Raw genomic sequence first — 25,479 nt, 5'->3', positions numbered from 1 at the left:
ACTCACTTAGACTGGCTGGCCTAGCTTCAGTTGGGCTCAAGTAGAAGAAAAACAACTGTGAAAACATACAGAACATACTAGAAATGTGGAAACATTTTTACAATCAAGGTTGTCTTTTTACCAGACCCATGAATAAAATGCCGACTTACTGTACAGAAGGTTACGATGGGCTACTGTTCTTGTAAAGTTCCCCCTGAACTCACTAACTTCACCAACCCCAAGGAGCACGGAGGGGATTCTTGGCATCATCAAAACACTGGGGTGTGTTTCAAACAATTTGCAGGACAAATGATTTCCCTATAGGGAGTGGGACTGATGGGTGCTTGCCATTTTTTTTTACTCCTATAGATGTGGTTTTCCTGCACATGAAGACTTGAGGAATGCTGGTGTGGAACGAGTTCTGAGGCCAGTTGGCAGGTTTGCGAGCTTCTCACAGACGACATCCATCAAAGCAGAGATTTGTCATGTTATCCCCTGATTGAGGGGACTGCTGGTCTCGGCCTCTCTCTCTCAGCTGTGATTGGTGAGGGGATACCTGTGTCTCCCCCTCCGTCTACACTGCCTACCACAACACCACCAGGGTTTTTTCTGAGGACTTCTGACAGGAGTCTGGAGACAGACAAGGCAACCCACCCAAATGGAGGCTCACTTCTCATACATTTCTACAGCTACGGCTTAAAAAAGGAGACTGGGTTGTATTTCTAGACAAAACCAACAAGCTAGAGAACCTAAAGAGTTCAGCACCTGTGCAGGACTGCTTCAAGACATCTCCCCTCACCAAAATGATCAATGAAGACAACATGCAGAAACATTATTGTGTCTGGGGCTTTAAGGATGCAAATACACAGGGGACCATCTTTTTGCGTAGTTTTATTTTGGAAATAATATGTATATGAGTATATTTGACAATAAATCACTGCCAACTTAGATATCCAGGGATGGTCAGTTTGTAAAAACACAGCGTACTTGTGGGAGTCTTTTTACATTTCAGTATATACTCTGCAATTCTAAACAAGCACTATCAAATAACATTGGCCTCCTAAACTCTTCCCTTGCAGTAAGACTGCACCTACAGAGGACTAGAGAGCCATTAAAGATGTAAGGATGATTAATTAGGTCAGAACTGGCATTGATAGAACAGAGGGCAACATATTCCCTAAGCTGAAGCTGAAGCACCCCGAGTCAGGGAGTCTTCCGGTCTATCCCTGTCTGTCCCCCACCGTAGTGGCATCTGCAGCCTTTTGAGTTGCTATTGAGCTTCAGTTTGTGTAATGACACACAAGAGAGTAAGATAAGGACACCACAATGTCAACAGTGACATGTGGTGGCAAACAGAGTGATAGCCACTCACGGTCAATCAAGACAGATGAACTGTAAACTCTCAAATCGATGAGGACAGTTCAACAATGATGGTCCACCTCTACTAGATGACGACAAGTCATTTTAGAGGGGAGGTGTCTTTGATGCAGCCAAAGAGTGCGTCAGAGGGCTGCTGCTGGAGTGTCCACGTCCCTCTGGGCCGAGTGATAGCAGGTAAAAAAGGGAGCTACAGTGAAATTGCTCACTGTGAGGTCTGAATTTAATGCCTCATTAAAAACCACAATAAAGGGACTGCAGCATCGCTCAGCAGCCCAGAAACCCTGGGGGAATTATTCATCGTAGCAGTCAAATAAAAAAAAATGGGCGCAATAAAGACTGCATAGATGGCTATCCAAATAGATTTTCTACACTCAATTATTTTCTTCTTTGGTGAGACTTTTTGCGGTTGCATGCATTGTGACCTCTAGCCAGCATGGGCCTTGTGTCACTTAGCATTGAAGTGTGGTGAAAATCGGCAGTAAATCTATTTCAGCCGGTTCTTCTGGCGAGCATGGGCGTAAAAATAAATGTCAATCTGAATAGATCTATCTATACTCCTCTGTTTGGCCAGCTGCTAGCTTCGGGAAAAGCCTGGCAATTCCATCGTCTAATATTTAAACTCCAAATGGAGGGGTGGGATATGATTGCCCAAGGGCTGGTTAGAGGCATATTTCACATCCTTTATCTTTCCAAATAGGTCAATTATATACAGTGGGCCCATCTACTGAGTGTGTAAATGCCAGAGCTTGCCTGCAGTCACATGGGGCATGTGCTCCGAATTCTGATCATGCAGTATGACTTTATTCAAGATAAGCAGCTTATCTCTGCTTAGTCCCAGGGATAGAAACGTTGAAAGTCCCAGAGAAAGAAAACGCTGAAAGTCCAAGGGATAGAAACGCTCAACGTCCCAGGGAGACTGCTGAAATGAAATCCAAAGGATTCTCTGGTGTTAACAAAGCACAACATAATGACTGATGATCATTTCTCTCTTTACAAACACATCAATTCAGTGCTAAATGAAAGGGAGCTGCCACTGCGTAAATGAGTCATCTGAAATACAGTGGGGCAAAAAAGTATTTAGTCAGCCACCAATTGTGCAAGTTCTCCCACTTAGAAAGATGAGAGGGGCCTGTAATTTTAATCATAGGTACACTTCAACTATGACAGACAAACTGAGAGAAAAAAAATCCAGAAAATCACATTGTAGGATTTTTAATGAATTTATTTGCAAATTATGGTGGAAAATAAGTATTTGGTCAATAACAAACAAGCAAGATGTCTGGCTCTCACAGACCTGTAACTTCTTCTTTAAGAGGGTCCTCTGTCCTCCACTCGTTACCTGTATTAATGGCACCTGTTTGAACTTGTTATCAGTATAAAAGACACCTGTCCACAACCTCAAACAGTCACACTCCAAACTACACTATGGCCAACACCAAAGAGCTGTCAAAGGACACCAGAAACAAAATTGTAGACCTGCACCAGGCTGGGAAGACTGAATCTGCAATAGGTAAGCAGCTTGGTTTGAAGAAATCAACTGTGGGAGCAATTATTAGGAAATGGAAGACATACCACTGATAATCTCCCTCGATCTGGGGCTCCACGCAAGATCTCACCCCGTGGGGTCAAAATGATCACAAGAACGGTGAGCAAAAATCCCAGAACCACACGGGGGGACAAAGTGAATGACCTGCAGAGAGCTGGGACCAAAGTAACAAAGCCTACCATCAGTAACACACTACGCCACCAAGGACTCAAATCCTGCAGTGCCAGACGTGTCCCCCTGCTTAAGCCAGTACATGTCCAGGCCCGTCTGAGGTTTGCTAGAGAGCATTTGGATGATCCAGAAGAAGATTGGGAGAATGTCATATGGTCAGATGAAACCAAAATAGAACTTTTTGGTAAAAACACAACTCGTCGTGTTTGGAGGACAAAGAATGCTGAGTTGCATCCAAAGAACACCATACCTACTGTGAAGCATGGGGGTGGAAACATCATGCTTTGGGGCTGTTTTTCTGCAAAGGGACCAGGACGACTGATCCGTGTAAAGGAAAGAATGAATGGGGCCATGTACCGTGAGATTTTGAGTGAAAACCTCCTTCCATCAGCAAGGGCATTGAAGATGAAACGTGGCTGGGTCTTTCAGCATGACAATGATCCCAAACACACCGCCCGGGCAACGAAGGAGTGGCTTCGTAAGAAGCATTTCAAAGTCCTGGAGTGGCCTAGCCAGTCTCCAGATCTCAACCCCATAGAAAGTCTTTGGAGGGAGTTGAAAGTCCGTGTTGCCCAGCAACAGCCCCAAAACATCACTGCTCTAGAGAAGATCTGCATGGAGGAATGGGCCAAAATACCAGCAACAGTGTGTGAAAACCTTGTGAAGACTTACAGAAATGTTTTGACCTCTTGTCATTGCCAACAAAGGGTATATAACAAAATATTGAGATAAACTTTTGTTACTGACCAAATACTTATTTTCTACCATAATTTGCAAATAAATAAATAAAAAATCCTACAATGTGATTTTCTGGATAATTTTTTCTCATTTTGTCTGTCATAGTTGAAGTGTACCTATGATGAAAATTACAGGCCTCTCTCATCTTTTTCAGTGGGAGAACTTGCACAATTGGTGGCTGACTAAATACTTTTTTGCCCCACTGTAGATTTTACATTGTAAATGGCTCCACACAAACTGGGAAAATACCCTGAAAAAAATACTTTATATCAGGTAAAGAGGATTTCTGAGGGAGGAATGACTCCTTTAAAATTCCCTACAATAGGGGAATGCAAATAAAAATGAAAGCATTTCTGTCTAGATTCACATTGAATATAAAATCCCCTAATAATCTCTTACGTCAGTCTTGACCACATTAACGCAAATTCCACTCTTTTACACCAGAAACCTGGCAGGGTACAAGCAGATAATCTGCATTTAAATTGAGGGGAAATTAAATGAGAGAGGCTTTCTTCATCTTTACAAGAGATGACTGATACATTTCAAAGGCTAGATAGTCCTGGCCTTTCCAAGAATAATTATTGTTTAAGGAGCACCAGGTGAGATTACCAGGCTTCCAACAATCATGCGCTGGGAAACCTGAGAGGGGACAATCTGTTACATGGGCAGTCTCTTTCCTCTTACAGTAGGAAGTCATGGTTAGGGAGGAGAGAGCATTCTACGACCTCAACCCAATGGCTGCCTATTAAAAGGCAATTTCACATGCAACTATGAATGCATACCACTGGGACTGGAGGGGAAATACCACCCATTAAATAAAAAAATGAACCCAGGGCAAAGTTCACCCTGCATAAAATAGCTAATATTTACACTGGTGGTCTAATGAGAGCTGGGACATGTATGAGGAAGCCCAAAGTCCTCTAGGATGGGCAAGGTCACAGGAAGAGAAGGTTTCTGTTGATGTTCCATCTGAGAGCTGAGTGGAGGAGTCATGTGGGGTTGAAGGTTGAAAGTATAGGCCAAGGCTCTTCCTGTCTGATTGGCAGTCTATGTGCTAGGATCCCAGTCCACACCGGGGCTCGAGGCAGGCCACAGTATGTGGGAATAGAAAGAGGGCTGTTGGGCGAGGTGAGGGACAGGAGGAACAGTCATTCGGCACACGGCTCATATCATAGCCCATCCACAGGCCCCCTGGCACAGTATAAATAAACAGAATGTGATAGCCTTCTAAATAGCCACCTCTTTCCACCACCGCTTCTTAAATAGCCATTCTGTTTTCGTATGTGAATACATGTGCATGTTTGTGTATGAGAGACTGAGTAAGTGAGACATTTTGTTTGATGTCTCTGTGTGAGTGCTTTATGAATTTGAATATGTCGGTGTATGTGAGAGAATACTAGTATGTCCAGTAAATATGTATATGTGAGTGAATACTAGGGTTGAATATTTTTCTGGTATTTTACAAATGTTCCATCCCGAGAATAAATAACTTTTTTCCCGGGTAACCCGGTATTTCAAAACCGGAAGCGCCATTGAAAAGTATTATAAAGCATATAAATAGACTTATAAGCCTGATGCTACCTGATCCTGATGAGTCATTAAAGGAAAGGGGCAGATACACATTAAATATGTTTTATGAGCACTATATTAAATACATTTAATGAGCCCAAGCCCAAAAAAGGCCAAATGATTGTGCCGTTATCCAATACATATATGATATAGGCTACTGCACATTACGCACAACAGAAAAACATACAAGCCCATAGATGTAGCTAGCTATATGCTCGTTTGGGTAAATGAATGAAACTAGCTCCAGTTTGCTAATCTTTTTGAGTGTGAACTGTATTACTGTACTGTATTGTATTATACTGTATTATATGGATGGGAATTACGCACATCTTTCAAACCATGATAAAGCAGGGAGAGAACATGCAATTTTGGTGCAGCACATGAGGCCTACAACGTTACAAATATAGGCTAGGGAATTAGATATTCATTTTGAAATATAATAGAGCTTATTTGTATAATTAGTAGGCTGACGCATTTATATCTTTCATAATATTTCCCCTAATGTTATTACCTTGCCTCCTCTTTCTCTCTCTATTGTTGCTTCATTCCTTCCTCGCTTTCAACAGTTAAATGAAATAAGTTAAGTTGCCTTTAGCTTCATCATTCTAATGACATCCTTGAATAATATAGTGGCTTGCGAAAGTATTTACCCCCTTGGCATTTTTCCTATTTTGTTGCCTTACAACCTGGAATTAAAATATATTTTTTGGGGGGGGATTTATATCATTTGACACACAACATGCCAACTACTTTAAAGACGCAAAATATGTTTTATTGTGTAACAAACAAGAAATAAGAAAAAAAACGGAAAACTTGAGCGTGCATAACTATTCACCCCCCAAAGTCAATACTTTGTAGAGCCACCTTTTGCAGCAATTACAGCTGCAAATCTCTTGCGGTATGTCTCTATAAGCTTGGCACATCTAGCCACTGGGATTTTTGCCCATTCTTCAAGGAAAAACTGCTCCAGCTCCTTCAAGTTTAATGGGTTTTGCTGGTGTACAGCAATCTTTAAGTCATACCACAGATTCTCAATTGGATTGAGGTCTGGGCTTTGGCTAGGCCATTCCAAGACATTTAAATATTTCCCCTTAAACCACTTGAGTGTTGCTTTAGCAGTATGCTTAGGGTCATTGTCCTGCTGGAAGGTGAACCCCTGTCCCAGTCTCAAATCTCTGGAAGACTGAAACAGGTTTCTCTCAAGAATTTCCCCGTATTTAGCCCCATCCATCATTCCTTCAATTCTAACCAGTTTCCCAGTCCTTGCCAATGGAAAACATCCCCACATCATGATGCTGCCACCACCATGCTCCACTGTGGGGATGGTGTTCTCGGGGTGATGAGAGGTGTTGGGTTTGCGCCAGACATAGCGTTTTCCTTGATGGACAAAAAGCTCATCTGACCAGAGTACCTTCTTCCATATGTTTGGGGAGTCTCCCACATGTCTTTTGGCAAACACCAAACATGTTTGCTTATAATTTTCTTTAAGCAATGGCTTTTTTTCTGGCCACTCTTCTGTAAAGCCCAGCTCAGTGGAGTGTATGGCTTAAAGTGGTCCTATGGACAGATACTCCAATTTCAATATAGAACAGGGTGATCTATTTTGGATGCAATTTGAATGGAGGTGATGGAGAGGGAGAAATACTGAGTGAGTGTCCGTGCGCGCGTGCACTGATTTAAAGCAACAATATTCGAGTGATTGGCTGTATTGAAAATTTCCAGCTGCAATTTAAAAAAAAAGATCTTTACACTAAAAATATGAGGTGACCCCCGAAAGCCAGATGGAGATGGGTCAATTGGATGCGCATTCGGTCTTGATATTACTGTAGCATAGACTATGCCTGTCACCATGATGAGATGATAGGTCTACATGCATTGTGAACTGCGCTCCATTCTGAGATGGGCTGTCTGTCCTCACCCTGAGCATTCATGGTACATCATGCAGAGGCCGTAGAGAATCCAGATTGAGACATTGCATATAATTTAACAGTTCCATTTCACTGTTCATATTAATAATTTCTTATAATTTTGGCTTTGCCCAGCCTTCTCAAAGCCACAGAGGTATGAGTTTGGCCCTCCAACCATCAACCACAATACTGAAACAGAAGCCCTTTGTTGTAGTAAGAGGGTCGCACTGTATTCTTCCCAGCCACTGCAAATCCATCTCATCAGCAGCAGTCGTAGAGGGGCAAATCCATGGTATCGAATTACGCTTTGACTCAGTTTTTTCACTTCAAAATATATGCCAAACCAAAATCATGATTTCAAAATTTAATAAACCATACAACTCTATGCACAATGACTACATTTAACAAGTTCCACTGTAAAATGTAATACAACTAATTTAGTGGATTAATCAAACTTTGGTAATGAAATTAGGGAAAAATCTCCTCAGGTTTTATTGCGACCAAGTTTTCCAAAAACTCTTAAATATCTGCTCCGAATGAAGATTCAAAGATGTCCGCAGAAATAATGGGGTGTTAGCTATAACACAACACCTTGACTTTGAAGGAAATATATTTTGGTTATTGAACTACAGTCAGAAAAGTGCATTTACATGAGTCCCTGATCTGTGCTACACAGAAATGCATAATTATGGATATTAATGTAACTCTCCTCATGTTTCACAAGTTTGAACATCACAGCGCAGCACAGCACAGTAGAGTACAGTGCAGTACAATATAGCAGAGCAGAGTAGAAGTAGTGTAGAGTTCAGTACAGTAGAATAGACTAGAGTACAGTAGATTACAGTAGAGTACAGTACAGTAAAGTAGAGTATAGTTCACTACAGTAGTGTACAGTATAATATACTGTACTGTACTCTACTGTACTATACTCAAATGTTCTTTACCTTACTGTATTATACTGTACTACTGTATTGGAGTATACTCTACTTTACTCTACTCTACTCATTGTACTGTATTGTACTGTATTACTCTACTGTGCTCTACTCACTGTACAGTACTCTGCTGTACTATCCAAACTTGTGAAACATGCATCTATGATAGGTTTAAATTTGGTCCAGGGACTGGCCAGGGTGGACTGACCAAATTTCAACTACTTTTCAACTTCCATGGACGTCCGGTGTCGGTCGGTGCTTAGTGGGTGAGGGTGCTGGTTACAGTAAATGGAAAGAGAGGGGGCTCATGGGTAGGTGTCAGTAAGAGCTGGTAGAGGTGACATTAACTGGAGAAAGAGAGGCAGAGAGAGAGAGAGAGGGGGAGAGAGAGAGGCAGAGAGAGAGCGAGAGAGCGAGAGCGAGAGAGAGAGGGAGAGAGAGAGAGAGAGAGAAAGGGAGGGGTTGTCCAGATTTAGACTGTTTTAACAATCTTGGTTTGACCAACAGGCGACAGGAAGACAAAATAAATGATGAACTGAACATACCATTATGCCAGTGGAAGGGAGGACAGTAGCAGGTGACCCAACTGTGGTTTGTGACTATTATAATTACCCATTGTAGCCAATTCAGTTGCAGCAATTCCGTTACAGATCTGGTAACGGAATTACGAGTTTTAATCACTTATTAATAAAAAAAAAGGCAATATTTCATAAATTCCAAAACAAAATGTAAGTGTGATATTTGTTGGCAGGGGTCTTAACCTCAACATTATTGTGTTTTGATATATTTCTGATACGTTTAAGACTTTTCTGGGAGACGTTTTCCAAGACCCATTTTCCATCTGCTTATCCAGAAATCAAAGTTCTCTAGCACTTTAGCCTGCTGCTTGGGAGATAGATACCAACTGGTTCCGTGTAGATGAGAAGCTCTGGGGTAGATTGAGAGGGTCTAAGGAGAACGGGTGCCGATTGCCATTGACACCAGCATATCTATTTAAGCTGGTCTCCTCTCAAGGGCATAGCCAAGGTTTCAGTGACACAAGAGCCTCATCCACTCTTTGTTGTTCTTACCACTTTGACTTGATCTATGAGGCTGGCTGTAGTCTGAATGGGTGGCTTCAGACATCAAAGGGCTTTAATAACAGCCAGACCAAACAAACAGGTAGTTTAAGGGTGGTTTACAAAACAAGGAAGAGGATTTTCACGGAATGTGTGAAGTCAACGGGAGGTCAATGATTTGTTGTGACTGGAGCAGACACAACAGGAACACTAATATGTTTGTTTGGGGTTATTTGGGGGTGGGGGCTTTGACCATCGTGGCAAAGCACAGTCCCATCAGAACCTGGCTTCAGTCTGAGATTTAAAGGATTTCTACCACCGATGGCATGCATGAAATGTTGTTACCCTGTCAAATAAATACAGTGGGGTCTACTGCAGCTAAGCTTTAAATACGCCAGCAAAAGAGAGCTGAAAAGTCAGGGTAGGCAGAGGGAGAGAGAAAGAAAGAGGGAAAGGGAGAAGTTGTAAACATAAGATCTTATTCCAGTCTCAACAAAATATCTGGCAAGACTAGGTGTGCTGGCAATGGCTGTGCAATTAAATAGAAAAAAAATGGATATTTTTTCAGCATTTCACTTTATTCAAGGAATGGTTACAAGAGCCTGGTTGGTAGTCTGAAATATCAGAGCAGAGATCTTGCTCATTTCTATATAAACAGACCATTGACAGGGGGGGGTGAACCTGTGCAGTCTCGACCTTCAGCACTCAAATTCTCTGGCCACGCTCACACACTCCACCACTGGCCCCGTTACCATTCCCAGTCCTCCCCAAGAGAACGGACACACTCTGCTCAACCGTAGTTAACCCAGTAAATGTAAACAGAGCCCGCTCATAGTTTATCAGCACGAATGTGTCAGATGAGAGACAGAGAGAGAAAGACAGAGAGACGGAGAGGAAAAAGAGAGCGCGCGCAGGAAATCCACGTTTTGTCAGTGCTCTGTTGCGGTTAGTTGATTCTCTGATTCCTTGATTGACTCAACACCCAGACCCAGCAACTTGCACACTTGGAATTTGGAGCTGATCCCATGTGATTCACTTGGTTCCAGTGGGATTCTACTCAAAAGATGGATGCTTGGATACAGTTCCCATTTTCATTTTATACAACCAGAGAAAGGAGAAATAGCTAACTTCCTGGGTGTAACTAGGAACATATTGGCACCACAAAGAAATTCCTGCTCGGGGAGTTACACACACACACACACACACACACACACACACACACACACACACACATACACACACATGCACACACATGCACGCACCTGGACCTGGAAACATCAGCACACTCCCAACAAGTTTGTGGCTCACGCTGCGAGAGAGAGAGTGGAGAAGGAGGAGGAGCAGAAAGGAGAGTGTCATTTGTCTATACCTATCTCCACAAGTGCTGAGAGGTAAGGTAATTCGTTCCTTGGAAATGGGGAATGTTACTTCAAACCGATGTTGGCTGATGACACATGGCTCTGCTGGGGTTTTCTCAGAGAAGGGGGTAAAGACAGAACGATAGAGAGTGCAGAGGGAGAAAAAGACACACACACATCACTTGACCCACTCCAATACCAGGCATGGCATTATCACACAGGCATTATCACACAGTCAGTGTATCCAGCACTGTCATGTGTTCCGAGGCCTGTCAGGACACAGGGTCAGGACACAGAACCACAGGGGCAGGAGTTAGACCATAGCCTGGCCTACTCCTGGGACACACCATACAGTACCACCATAGAGGTCCCATTACAGGAGAAGCGCTATACATTTAGAGACTCATTTCCCTTACAGTTTACAGTAGGAATGTCAGCAAATATCCTTAAACCTTTCCTGCTCTACTGTAGATGTGGGTCTGTGTAGGAGACAGGCGGACGGTATCACGCTGACTTTAGGAAGAAAAGAGGCGATAGAGCCACCTGTGCTGCCTGCCTCGGCTTCCAATTGCTTCACTCCTCTTGTTTCTGTCTTTTTTCATACCTTGAGTAAATGAAGTAAAAACAAAGACGGCACGTAATTTCCCTCTGACAGCACAGAAGGGCTTGTTTTGGCCCCTCAGGTATGACCAGTAGTGCTACTCAAAGTTATTTTGTCTGGATGAGGTTCTTTACTGCAGCCGCGGAACACACACACACACACACACACACACACACACACACGATTTCCTTAGCTCTAAATCTCCCTGTGAACAATGCCAGAGCCCATTCCAGAGGCAAGCCCAATATGGGGCGGCAGGTAGCCTAGTGGTTAGCGTGATGGGCCAGTAACCAAAAGGTTGCTGGATCGAATCCCTGAGCTGACAGGGTAAAAACCTGCCAAACTGCCCCTGAATTTTTATTTATTTATTTAACCTTTATTTAACCAGGCAAGTCAGTTAAGAACAAATTCTTATTTACAATGACGGCCTAGGAACAGTGGGTTAACTGCCTGTTCAGGGGCAGAACGACAGATTTGTACCTTGTCAGCTCGGGGGTTTGAACTTGCAACCTTCCAGTTACAAGTCCAATGCTCTAACCACTAGGCAGTTAACCCAATGTTCCCTGGTAGGCCATCATTGTAAATCTGAATTGGTTCTTAACTGACTTACCTAGTTAAATAAAAACATTTAAAATCCAAACCTCTTCTATCACACTTTGATCTTTCCTGAGAAATCAGCACTCGCAACCGACAAATCACCCAAGTCTTTGCCCAAGTCTTTGTAAGGTTAGTCTGGGTATTCTATGAGGTCAGACACTTATAATAACAATGGCACATTCACCCACTACTTTAGCTATTCAAAGGTTAATGGTTAAACAAAGCTCTCGATACCAATTGAACCATACTAGCAGACATTACAGTAACAAACTTTTCCCCATGATTTATGTGTTTAACAGAAATTATGGGGCGAGACTCCTCACAGCACAGCATGGATGACTGAACCTAAATGACTGAACCTACAACCGCACCAACGATGTCTCGTTGCAATCCGTCAACCAATGTGGATACGCAAGACTAACAAAAGAGTGATACAAAAATCCTATACTAGACATAATAGCATAGGTGTTAAATAAACTAGAGTGATGAAAACAGGTTAACCCATTCAGTGACATCACTGTTGGATCTGACCAATGAAATCCCATCAGTCAAGGAGCCCACATCCACTGCCCTGACGACCCTCTCTTTGATGGGGTCACAGGGCATGTGTTTGGCTAGACAACCCGATCATTTGTCATTTTAAGGGTCAGAGGTGTCACTGAGACCAGCCATTGGCTCAGTCATCCCTTTATCACACTAGACAATCTCTCTGGGTGTCATACCAAAATATAATCTGAAATCTCTTGAAATTGAACAGAAATTTGACCCATTTAGTAAAAATGCAGTTTGTAATGGTATAAAATGAAACCGTTATTTATCTTGCCCTGCCGCTGCTTTTGCATATCTAACTGATCTGATTATGAATGATAGATCTGGAGAGTATGTTTTTATTTGAAATATCAGATAACATGTTCCTGCACTCATATAAGTGATGGGGGAATAGCTCCCCGTGAGAAATAATCCTCAGTGTAAATTGAGAGCAGCTTTCGAGCACACAGATCTGGGTGCAATTACACCGCCTGAGCAACGCAAAACCTCCAATGTTGTACAGTGAAGACACGCAAAACACAGCACATAAAATGGATTCATTAACATTTGAAATATCATTAATCGATACCAGAACTAGGCCACCCGTGCCAACATTGGTTGGACCTGATGTGAGGCAATTTTGGACATTTCTATCAACACGCTGCCCCACATTCGAGTGTGAACTGAGATTTACACAGTCTGCATTCACGCGGATTACTCTTGACAAGTCGAGGGCCTTGCGCCGTGTCCGATATGACTGCACATTTTCCAGCAGTCTACTGTGGTGACAGGCAAAACAAACCGATAGGCCAACCACAGGAGGAGTTAGCATCTTTTCAAATACAGAGTCTTAAAATGGTGTAAGTGATTCTACCTATCACACTGATGGAAGGTTGATAAACCCCAATAACACAGTCAACACAGCAGGAGGGAGTACAGTTTAAAGGACATTGTGAAAACTCTCACAGAGAAACATGATTTCTGTTCAGTGGGCTGGGGGCCTCACTGTCCTCTCTTGTACAGTGTGGGGCACCAGCAGTGCCAATATGATTATTTACAGATGAGCCCTCAAACTAACTCTGCCTTTGTTTGACAGTATGCACCCCTTCGACTCCACTACTAATAAACTGTGAAGAGCGCGAAACAAAAACAGATTGGAAGAGAGTGATGTCTTAAACAAACCATTCCAAGCATTCTCATAACTTCAATATAGATTGCAATAAATGGAGTGGGTGTTGTCAACCACATGCTGCACTTGTAGAGAGAATACTCACTGCTGGGGCCGGACCAGGTGGGGGGATTGCTTGACAGTCAGGGTCATCTGGGCCATGTTGCTGACAGGGACTGGCCCAGGAATATAACCCTGCTGGGGGATGGGCCGCTGGGGCACTACGTTGTGTCCCTTGGTGTGCCCATTGCTGTGTCCATTGGTGTGGCCGTTCCCTGGCTGCGCTGGGTAGGAGGAGGTGGGCATGGTGTTCTGTTCACATGCTTTGCCCTTGGAGCCCGGCTTGCAGACACAGAGCTGGGGCCTCAGACACATTCCTCCATTCTGGCACTGGGGTAGACAGTTGGCTGCAGCACAAAACATAGGGGGGGAAGAGAGAGAAAGAGAGAGTGAGTGACATAGCAACGTGTATATATTCACACACACATGCATACATACACTCTCACACAACTTATACAAACTCCAGAAGCAGACATAATGTACCATGTTAAATGCCAGTTATATGACGTTGTCTCAGGGAGCTATTTTCAGACATTTATTGAGGAAACTCAGGTAGTGGGGGTTCATTTAGGTGCCATAGAGTCATTACTCAAACCTGAAGTAATGTACGATTTAGGACAAAAGTATCATGAATTAATGATGCATTACCAAACATAGAGTCTCTGTTTTTCCTGGTTAAAAAATTAATCTCCACAGTACTTAGCATTCATAATAAGATTTTTGTCGTGGAAAAGGCAGAGGGACAGGGATAGAAAACCCGGTGACAGAATCTAAATCCCTAACAATCATAGTCGGAGAAAGCTGTTCCCGTGTCTCACTCTCATTATTAGTATTAGCAGCCAAAGTAAATACCACCTCCACGGTTCCCCACACTGTGAATGTACACTCCCAAAGCTGAGAGTTTGACAGTGCTTTACACAAGCTGAGGCTCGGTAACCAATTACTGGAGTCCCCGGCACAATGACATATGTGCGGTGGGTTGGGGCATCAGAGAGAGGGACTGTGTGTGTATGTGTGTGTGTGTGTTTGAGTTGTTACAGGAGGCTGGCAGGTAGCCTGTAATTACACTGTGCTCCCTTCTCTTAAAAAAGGCACAGGACTGGGACTGTCATTTTTCATCTACAAAGCCTGCCTCGAGGCCACAGTGGCCAATTCTTACACACTCCAATGTGCGTACACACACACACACACACACACACACACACACACACACACACACACACACACACACACACACACACACACACACACACACACACACACACACACACACATTGTAGATAATCAAATCAAGCCCACTTTTTGTGCTTTCATTGGAGCCATCATTCCAGAGGTGGTGTGTGTGTGAAGTGTAAGAGCAAATGTCTCTGCCCAGCCCCACAGGCTCCCTGAGGAGGGCTCCTCCACCACACTCCTCATTACCATCACTAGTTCCTTTTGATTTGTGAAAGTGATTAATGAGAGAGAGAGAGAGAGAGAGCAAACTGCATCAAAAAGCAAGTCATGCATCGCCCAAGGACACGAAAACAAATCCAAATCCCTCTCACTCTCAATAGGCGTCTACTAATGACTCACCACTGGCTCAAAGCTTTTTTTTTTTTTTACCCGACTGAGCTATTTAGACACATGAGTCCTAATAAACGCTGTGCAACAAGAGACCTCCCCTTAGAAGCATCAGAGGGCGATTACATCTACAGATTACACTCCTGTTAAATTATGTTTTGGTTTATACATACCCCACACTATCATTTTCTACTCTGGGACGTTTGCTTTTTTTGCTTTCTTTTCTGAGTAGAGTAAATGGTTAGATTTTTTTCGCCGCTGGACCTGAGTAAGGCTACCATCGGTTTGCGAATAGGGCTACACAAGAGCGCTGTCCTGTGACAAGGGCACGGCGTACGTGATGCCGATTTCAGCGCTAGCTGGGGAGGGAAAATAAGTGACGTCCCACTTCTCACTCATAGGGAGTGTTGCTGGGGTCTGCAAGGGTCTGTCATGGAACACAAAAATGTATTTGTGTGTGTGCCTACATTAATCACCTGGGGAAATCAAGGTGCAACATCATATGCTTATACTAGTGGATATACAACCGACACTACCTTTCTCAGGAAATAATGTTCCACGCCGATGATCCAGTGCAGATGTTACGGGATGTCCCATTAGTTGAACAACCCCCCCATCCTACAGCCTGTCCACACCGATCCCTAAGGTCTCACTGATTCCCAGGGCAGCAGATGAACTAAAGTTTATATTTCTTGATTTATTTCTCTACCACAAAGTTAAATTGGCTCTGAAATGGTGCTGCAGTTGTGAGAATACTGTTTTTTGACAAGAAAGAAAATATGTCTTTGTCCTCGCTCATAAACTGTCTTTCTGCCCACCTCCTGTACAATATGTAGGATACAGACAGAGCACCTGTGGCTACAATGCTGACTCAAGCAGTCTGGGCCTCAATGGCCATTTCTATAAATGATAATTCATCATTGTGTTTATCGCTGGAGTTGACACAAGACAGTATTGTAAACTTCCAGCCAACTGTCTGACATTATGCTTCACTAAAGCAGGTGGAGAGCCAAGTCAATTAAGCCGTTCCTGTTGCCATGGTATTGTGCCCATACTTAGTCCTCACCCCACTTAACTGCTGCTCCAGATCCAGGGAATCCGAATGGGCGCTGCACAATGACAACAGCCAGATACGTTCCCCTTAATCAGCAGACTAATCATAAATCACCAGGTGCTGGGCTGGGATGAAAACTGCTCTGTTTTCTCCATCTATCGTGTTACTTATTTCCATTGTCTAAGAATGGACAGATTAACCGATTTCCCTGATAAGAATTAGCCTCCTCTTTTCCTCCATCTCTTTTGAATTCCCTTCCCTTTAGCTCTCTACCTTGGAAAAAAACCTGTCCAAGTCGTGCTCGCCTGGTCTTGGCAGGCGGCTGCGATCTCTGAAAAGAATTACGGCATGCATGCATAGAGGAGATGAAGAGACTAAACACATCACTACATGACTAAAAGTATGTAGACACCTGCTCGCCGAACATCTCATTCCAAAATCATGGGCATTAATATGGAGTTTGTCCACCCTTTGCCGAAAGGGGTTCAGGTCAGGGCTCTGTGCAGGCAAGTCAAGTCCTTCCATACAGATCTTGACAAACCATTTCTGTATGGACCTCACTTTGTACACGAGGGCATTGTGCTGAAACAGGAAAGGGCCTCCCCAAACTGTTGCCACAAAATTGGAAGCACAGAATTGTCTATAATGTCATTGTATGCTGTAGCGTTAAGATTTCCCTTCACTTGAACTAAGGGGCCTAGCCCGAACCCTAAAAAACAGCCCCAGACAATTATTACTCCTCCACCAAATTTTACAGTTGGCACTATGCATTCTGGCAGGTAGAGTTCTCCTGGTATCCGCCAAACCCAAATTCGTCCATCAGACTGCCAGATGTTGAAGCGTGATTCAGCACTCCAGAGAACACGTTTCCACTGCTTCAGAGTCAAATGGCGGCGAGATTTACAGCACTCCAGCCAACGCTTGGCATTGCACATGGTGATCTTAGGCTTGTGTGCGACTGCTTGGCTACGTGCTTCAGCACTCTGCGGTCCCGTTCTGTAAATTTGTATGGCCTACCACTTTGCGGCTGAGCCGTTGTTCCTCCTAGATGTTTCCACTTCCTAATAACAGCACTTACAGTTAACCAGGGCAGCTCCTATGACGGTGCCATGTTGAAAGCCACCGAGCTCTTCAGTAAGGCCAATCTACTGCCAGTGACTGTCTATGGAGATTGCATGGCTGTGTGCTCGATTTTATTGACCTGTCAGCAACGGGTGTGTCTGAAACAGCCGAATCCACTCATTTGAAGGGGTGTCCACATACTTCTGCATATATAGTGAACCTGACGGCCCTGAGTAACCAAAGAAATCTACAAAGAAAACGTCAAGTAATCAGGAATATAAAACCTTGATATGAGGTCTGCAAAGAGGAGTCCTGGTAAGGCAACTGAGAGACGAAGACATAATGATATAATGGTGGAATTACCTGGATAACAAGAGCATCTTAATACCGTAAAGGAAAAGATTACAGTATAGTTTTTAGCTCTTCCTTGTTCATCTTCGAAAGAGGTCATTTTCCTCTTCCAATAGGCTATAGTCCTTATATTTCTCCCATAGGTTGGACTAGCCCAGTAGCGCTAAAGCCTGCTTAAATTATCCTCAGATAACGATGAGGACCAAGAGCACAAAGACACTTTTGCGAGTCCATCCTATCCACCTCACTATAGTATCTGGCTGCCTCATTTGCTTTCAACACCCTGTGCTCTTTTTTTAGGGACGCGTAAGGCAAAGGCACAAGAGAGCTTAAATATATAAAATGGTTGAACCTGTCACATTCTCTTAATTTTGGGGGAGTTTCAAGCGGCCTCTTCTTGAGCAATCCTTCATGAAAAATGAAGACGGCTCCTCCGCTGTGCTGTGCAGCTACGCCGAAGTGAAATATTTTCTTGTTGTTTTGTCTGGCCTGGTCTGCCTACTTTTGGGTTGCACTCGGTTAAGGGAGAAATGAGCTGGGCAGCTTTTCAAAGCGTGCGATTACCATGCGGCTCCACATTGTGAATAGCCATGCCAGACTCCAGTGGAAGAGGATGAATTGAGCCTGGTGGAGGTGCTGCTGCCTAAGGCCAAATGGATCTCAAAGACCATCTAACACATGTCTCTCTCAGACAAACAAGTGAAACTAATCACTGCATCTTTCATTTCTACATCTCTTTTCATTTTCTTTCTCTTGAATTGAACTTCTGGAATATTAAAGAGGAACACTGGAGTTCTACAATTAGTGAACAGGTAGAACAGGAACAGGAAATTACTGCTCCAGAGTGTTAATACACAGCTTGGTAAGAGTGTTGGTAAGAGCGTAGAGCTGGCAACTCCAAGGTCTTGGATTGAATTCCCACAGGGATCACAAAGGCCCATACACTCGAAAAATGAATGCACTCACTGTACTTTTACTCACTTTTGTATTAAAGTGAATGCTAAGTGACATGTATTCTATATTATAGGCCTATTATTACTAAAGCCATTTTCTCTTGCGGATAGTCTTGAACCTAGCAGAAAAGACAACAGTGTGCTATTCTGCTCGGCAATTCAATAATCATATGTCGTTAGACTACCTGCTCTGCGTCTGGACTAGACTGAATCAATCCTCGGGATGTTTGCTCTCTATTAGACTACAGTTCGTTAAGAGGACAGAGAGGAGTTGTTAGTATCTACATCACATGACTGGAACTGTCTGGAAGCCATTGAGACAAAAACAATTATAATAATAATATTCTAAGGCACAAAACATGTATAACATATTTTCAACATTACTGTTGTGATTACAAAATGGTGTCATCTAATAAGGAATGCCAATAACAGCTTTATGATTAAACATGCTTGGTCCATTTGCCATGTAATAAATAGGCCAAGTTTTCAGCTTTCTCCATCTCTGTCAATGTTTAAGGAACTTGTTAGAATGAGCTACACTCACTCTTAAATGCACATGAAGTCTTGAGTGTGTATTGTGTGTGGCTTTGCATGGACAATATCCTGGATTAAATATCCTAGCGGTGAAGTGTTGTAAGATATTCACAGCTTCTACTTGCTATCTGGAAAATCTCAAAGCTTGCCTTGGTGGGAGGTTGGGGGTTGTTGGCGTGACTGACAACCTGAAAGAACACTTTATGCAGGGTGCTAGCAAGCCATGTCTAAGGCATTGCCAGAACAAACCAAATACATTTCTATTAAGAAACCCTTTTGTTGGCAATTTCAGTGAGGGTAGTGGGTGGGGGGCTGGGTTGTCCTGAAAATCAAACGCCATTAAACATTTAACGAGTAGATTTACAACATAGTCCATCTCCCATGACAAGGTAGGTGGAGAAAAGTAAAGAGCTGATCCTGAAAAACCAATTGAGCAAAAGATATATAGGAAGATGGAAATCTATCCATAAAACATGTGACTGACTATCGTATTTTTTTCATATAGGAAAAAACAAGCAGAATAAAAACAAAGAAATAAGGGGGGAAGCCAAGTATATGTGTTGGTCAGTTAAAGTAATTTATCAATCATAGTTTTCATTATTCATCATATTTAGTAGGGTTGTCTAAAGCAATTCATGCTATTGATTAATGGTAATCACAGAGAAAACCTCTCACAGTGCCTCCTTGTGTTATACTACTGTAAATATTGATATCACAGCCAGTGGGAAATCATAATCAAATGAGTGCTGAACACCGGATGATCTGGGGTTGAGTTTAGAAAATAAAAAGATTTCAAGAACATACAGACATTTTTCCAGAAAGAGAAGCCGTACACTAAAATAAATCTAGTGGCACAAAGATCTTTGGAGGTTTTTCTAAAGCAGTCTTGGAACTCTCTGTAACATTTCATCTTTATGTTGCGTTTATATGGTACAAGTTAGACGGCAAACCGGATATCATTGTTTTCAATGAGAGCACAACGGTAAATGCCGTCAGCCGCCATGGTAGACAGGCCATGCCAGAGTTAAAATATTCTACATTTTGCCCTCTGCGTAAGCCTTGTTTTGTACTGGATGTTGATTTACAGGGTTCGTTTACGGAAATCATCATAGCAACGCATACCGTTGTGCTGGTTTGCTTTTGCCGTCACGCTCTTTCTTGTTTTCTTGACCTGCTATGTCGATTGGTATGAGGTCTAAACGCAGCATTACTCCATCCTGTCCACCCCCCTGGTTCCAGCATCGGGCTACAGTAGGGAGTACTGGGCTCTGATCCGGACATCAAAAAGACCAATCCAAACCATGGGTACTGAAGGAATGTCCACTGTTGGTTATTTTCCAGAGGCCTTGCACAGCGTTCCCCGTGCCCATGTAAACAGGAGCATTCCCTCATGGTGCATTGCATGCCTGCCCCCACTTCTCCACCTAACCTCTGCCAATGAGAACAGCTACGATATTGGACACTGGAGAAGAGTAGTGGGAATTCCAATGAGTTAAAAAAAAAAAAAAGGTCCCACAAAAAAAAAATCTGTGCATGTTATCAAGGAGCTGCACGGTTAATGACACATGAACAACTCAACACTGAACGATAAACACATACTCATGCAGCGCCTTCAGGAAGTATTCACAACCTTTACTTTCCCCACATGTTGTTGTGTTACAGCCTGAATTTAAAATAGATTACATTTAGATGTATTTTCACTTGCCTACACACAATAGCCCATAATGTCAAAGTTGAATTAGGTTTTTAATTTTTTTAATTTTGTATTTTTACAAATGAATAAAAAGTTAAAAGCTGAAATGTCTTGAGTCATTAAGTATCCAAACCCTTTGTTATGACAAGCCTAAATAAGGGCAGGAGTAAAAATGCACTTAACAAGTCACATAATAAGTTGCATGGACTTACTCTGTGTGTAATAATAGTGTTTAACATGATTTTCGAATAACTACCTAATTTCTGTACCCCACACATACAATTATCTGTAAGGTCCCTCAGTTGAGCATTGAATTTCAAACACAGATTCAACCCCAAAGTACAGGGAGGTTTTCCAATGCCTCGCAAAGAAGGGCACCTATTTGTAATTGGGTAAAAAAAAAGCAGCATGGTGAAGTTATTAATTACACTTTGTACGGTGTATCAATACACTCAGTCACTTAGATGGGTATGTTTATAATTGTTACGGACTGCAAAGTTTTTCAGGATAAAATTGAAACGGAAAGGAACTAACCGCAGGCAAAATCCTAGAAGAAAACCTGGTTCAGTCTGTTTTCCACCAGACACTGGGAGATGAATTCATCTTTCAGCAGGACAATATCATAAAACACAAGGCCAAATCAAGAAGACAGTGAATGTTCTTGAGTGGCCAAGTTACAGTTTTGACTTAAATCTATGTGAAAATCTATGGCAAGACCTGAAAATGGTTGTCTAGCAGTGATCAACAACCAATTTGACAGAGCTCTACATTTTTGGAAAATAATAATGGGCAAATGTTGCATAATACAGGTGTGGAAAGCTCTGAGACTTACCCAGAAAGACTCACAGCAGTAATCGCTGCCAAAGGTGCATCTACAAGGTATTGACTCAGGGGTGTGAATACTTATGTAAATTAGATATTTCTGTATTTCATTTCCAATATATTTGCATACATTTCTAAAAAAACGTGTTCACTTTCTCCATTAAGTAGATGAGTAAGAAAAAATAAATGTTGAATCCATTTTGAATTCAGGCTGTAACACAACAAAGTGTAGGATATGAATACTTTCTGAAGGCACCATATATACACATACACCCAAACAAACACCAACACAGACTTACACACATACCACTGGCACCAAGGCAGCGACAAAGAGTCCCTGTACTAAGTGCAGTCCAGTCTTAAGTGTGAGTAGACCAGAGCAGAGTAGAGCAGAACAGAGTAGAGCAGAACAGGCGCACTGGGCCTATTAAACGTATGAACCAGGGGTCCTAGACTAAAACGTAACCCTGGTTTCCCCAGGAGGTCCACCAGACTCGTCGCAAAAGAAATCCGTCTGTCTCTTATATAACCAGCTGGCAAGGCCTTACGGTCGAATAAGAAAGAGATCCCACTGGTGGGGCCGAGCCAAGAGGTATAATACACTCTAAACCTGCTTCTCTTTCGGCCGGCCCTGCGCGCCCAGTCCTATGCAATAACAGTGTCCTCATGACTCTGCAACACGGGCCATAACACACTGACAGTCCCGGCATTGTTCCCAGGTGGGTAGAGCCACTGCCAGCAATGCCAGTTACTTATAAAGAGCAACATAGAAAGGTGTTGTTCTCCAATCTGGCGCCACAAATCAGCTAAAGGCGCCTTGAAAACATATACGTATGTATGCTTGGGTGAGTTTCCAAGTAGAGTAGGGGAGGGGGTATTCTGGATGGATTATACATGGTATGATGCTGGGGTTCTGGCCCATGTGCTGTCTGATGAACAACACGAGCGAAGACGATTGTGTACATTTTCCAAAGGAAGAAGTTATGAGGTGCCAAGTACACTCTTAGAAAAAAAGGTTCCAATAGGGTTCCCTCTGCTGTCCTCATAGGAGGTCTATTCTTGGTTCCAAGTAAAACCCTTTTTGGTTCCAGGTAGAACCATTTTGGGTTCCATGTAGAAGACTCTTGTGGAAAGGGTTCAACATGTAATCCAAAATGGTTCTACTTAGAAGCAAAAAGGGATCTACCTGGGACCAACAAGGGTTCTTCAAAAGGTTCTCCTATGGGGACAGCCGAAGAACCCTTTCAGGTTCTAGATAGTACCTTTTCTTCTAAGTGTGTAGAGTGAATCCAAGACTGTTGTCAATATTTTGGAAAAACATTTTGAACAACTGTAGCGATTTGGCAGCGGTGGCTCGGCTGTGGTGATGTAGTGTAGTGTATACTCACGCTTTGTGCACTGCTGCGATCCAGAGGCCTTACTCCATCCATGACAGCACTGCCCTCCACAGACATTCACTCTGCAATAACACCCAGAGACACAGAGAGAAAGAGAGAGCACTGTCACACACACAACACCAACTCATACTGGCTAAAACTCACTCACGGGTGGTTCGAGTGACCCACCTGTGCCGCCAAGCCTGGGCCAGATCTGGTGTTAGGGGCCTCCTTTCATTGGAGGTAAAGCTGGGCACCACTAGCCTGGTGGCCCCTGCTGAGAGTGTGGGAATGTCCCCACTAATCATACATCTGAGAGTGCTGCGACTAGGAGCCTGCACATTGAGGTCATGCTCCTGAACACAACAGGATATGGGCCATTTTGTTTTATTATTTAGTGTCCTTTGAGGATAGTACTTTAAATTGGCTGTTTTAGTTTCTGTCTCTACTGAGTGGATGTTAAGACATGTATTTTGTATCAACTTGAAAGTTGTGAACAAAAGTTCATTATTGACACATTACATTCATTCGGCTAAATGTCTGAAATGAGTACAGTATCGTATGTTGTTTTAATTTGTCAGAAATATGATCAAATAGCTACCTAAATCAAATAGAATATAGAATGTATTGTAAGTTACAGACTATTTATTTAATAATGCACAGTGAGTGCACAAAACATTAGGAACACCTGCTCATGACATCGATTGAATCCAGGTGAAAGCAATGATCCCATATTGATGTCACTTGTTAAATCCACTTCAATCGTTGAAGATGAAGGGGAGGACACAGGTTAAAGGAGGATTTTTAAACCTTGAGACATGAATGGTGTATGTGTGCCATTCAGAGGGTGACTGAGCAAGACAAGATATTGAGGTGCCTTTGAATGGAGTATGGTAGTAAGTACCAGGCACACTGGTGTGGGTGTGCTAAGAACGGCAATGCAGCTGATTTTTCCATACTCAACAGTTTCTCATGTGTATCAAGAATGGTCCACCACCAAAAGGACACCCAGTCAACTTGACAAAACTGTGGGAAGCATTGGAGTCAACATGGGCCAGCATCCCTGTGGAATACTTTCGACACCTTGTAGAATCCATGCCCTGACACAGTGAAGCCCTTCTGAGAGCAAATGGGGGTGCAACTCAATATTAGAAAGGTGTTCCTAATGTTTTGTCCACTGTGTATATTTAACAACCCTAAGACCATGCTGTATGATCATGTTGATGATGACAGTGAATGTTGTAGGCCAGTGTTATAGCACGTTCCTTTACCAGGTGCCAGGCATGCCTATACTGTAGGCTACTATATAGTAAGTTGACCCAACAACATTATATATTTTATAACAGACCACCTTGCCATCCAAGAGGATACGTTGCCAATAGCCATTCACTGTTCTGTAACATCAACTATTTTTCTGAGACCCGCAGGTTATCTTACCCTGACATTTTCATTTGGTGACTCTGTTGAATGTTGTGGCTGGTGCGCCGAATGACTTGCTGATGCTGCGTAAACTGTGTGTCCTGGCGAAGCGGGATCGGGTTCGCTTGGTTACCCATCCTACGGGTTCGGACCTGGCCACTGTAACTGGCCGAGAGCTCCACATTGTAGGCATGGGGCTGTCCAGTGGCACCGGAGCGCGAAGAGATGGAACTCACATGTACTCTGTCCGTCCCGCTCGGTCCTGGCTGCAACACGTAGTATCTCCTAAAGCCACTCTGATCCGTGGAGACAAATGCCGGTGAAATGAATAAACCTATAGAAAAGAATAGGTCCCATCTGATCCAAGCCATATCCACTCCGTATCCGCGTAAAGACAATATACTTTTTTGGAAACTTTATAATAAATTGCTTGAAGAAGGTCCGTATCTGGAAAATAAAAACTTCTGTAACTTTATAGCAAGTAAACCAGTTATATATCCCTGAGTATATTTGTCTATGGTTCGCCTTTCAACCCGAATTAAAGACGAGAACTAAAACGTAGGCTTAATTTTAAAAAGTAAAAAATAAAAGAGGGCATGTATAAACCTGAATATGGGTCTAAAACGGAATAAGCACTGCTTTATCTCTGCGCTGGGTAGGGGGAAGCTGGGCAGCAGATGTTACGGCTGCTATGGCTACGTTTGTGCAATACTTTACCCTGCAGATGCGATTGAAAACTCTTTTAAAAAGTTTCACTGTGTAAGGGCAGGAGTTAGTGTCAGAACTGAACAGCCAATCTCCGGCAGACATGACGTCAGGAGTGGGACGCTTATTGGAACAAACTTGTGGGGCTGAACCCTAAAATAAATGTTTGGAGTGGGTAGTGTTCATAAAGTCGCCAAAGACCTAAAGAAAATCTATTCCTGAAGATGCATAAACTGTGCTGTCGGCAGGAGCGCGAGCTCATCAAAGTGACAGAAGGCATAAACATTGTTGTCCAGCAAGTTCATGAGTGATAAGAGTATAAATACAGGCTTATAAGAATGACACGTTATAAAAT

General features: G+C 42.9%; 1 protein-coding gene across 4 annotated transcripts in view; it reads right to left on the bottom strand.

Moving 5' to 3' along the window:
* Window positions 1–25,152, bottom strand: part of LOC112260775 (latent-transforming growth factor beta-binding protein 1) — a 130,012-nt gene extending 104,860 nt beyond the window's left edge. For 2 of the 4 annotated variants that reach the window (XM_042323618.1, XM_042323622.1), the window contains exons 1-3: window positions 24,438–25,152; window positions 23,013–23,083; window positions 13,639–13,939 (exon numbers count right to left, since the gene is read on the bottom strand). In XM_042323618.1, coding sequence (XP_042179552.1) covers window positions 13,639–13,939; window positions 23,013–23,083; window positions 24,438–24,790 — 725 coding nt within the window. In that variant the 5' untranslated portion in view covers window positions 24,791–25,152. The remainder of the gene's footprint in view (window positions 1–13,638; window positions 13,940–23,012; window positions 23,084–24,437) is intronic. The other 2 variants (XM_042323619.1, XM_042323621.1) reach the window with 1 other exon arrangement.
* Between the last annotated feature and the right edge of the window lie 327 nt (window positions 25,153–25,479).

The sequence above is a fragment of the Oncorhynchus tshawytscha genome, linkage group LG01 (assembly GCF_018296145.1).
Source record: "Oncorhynchus tshawytscha isolate Ot180627B linkage group LG01, Otsh_v2.0, whole genome shotgun sequence".
NCBI classification, from domain to species: domain Eukaryota; kingdom Metazoa; phylum Chordata; class Actinopteri; order Salmoniformes; family Salmonidae; genus Oncorhynchus; species Oncorhynchus tshawytscha.
Note: the sequence above shows the minus strand (reverse complement) of the source record. Positions and strands in the feature narration are given on the sequence as shown.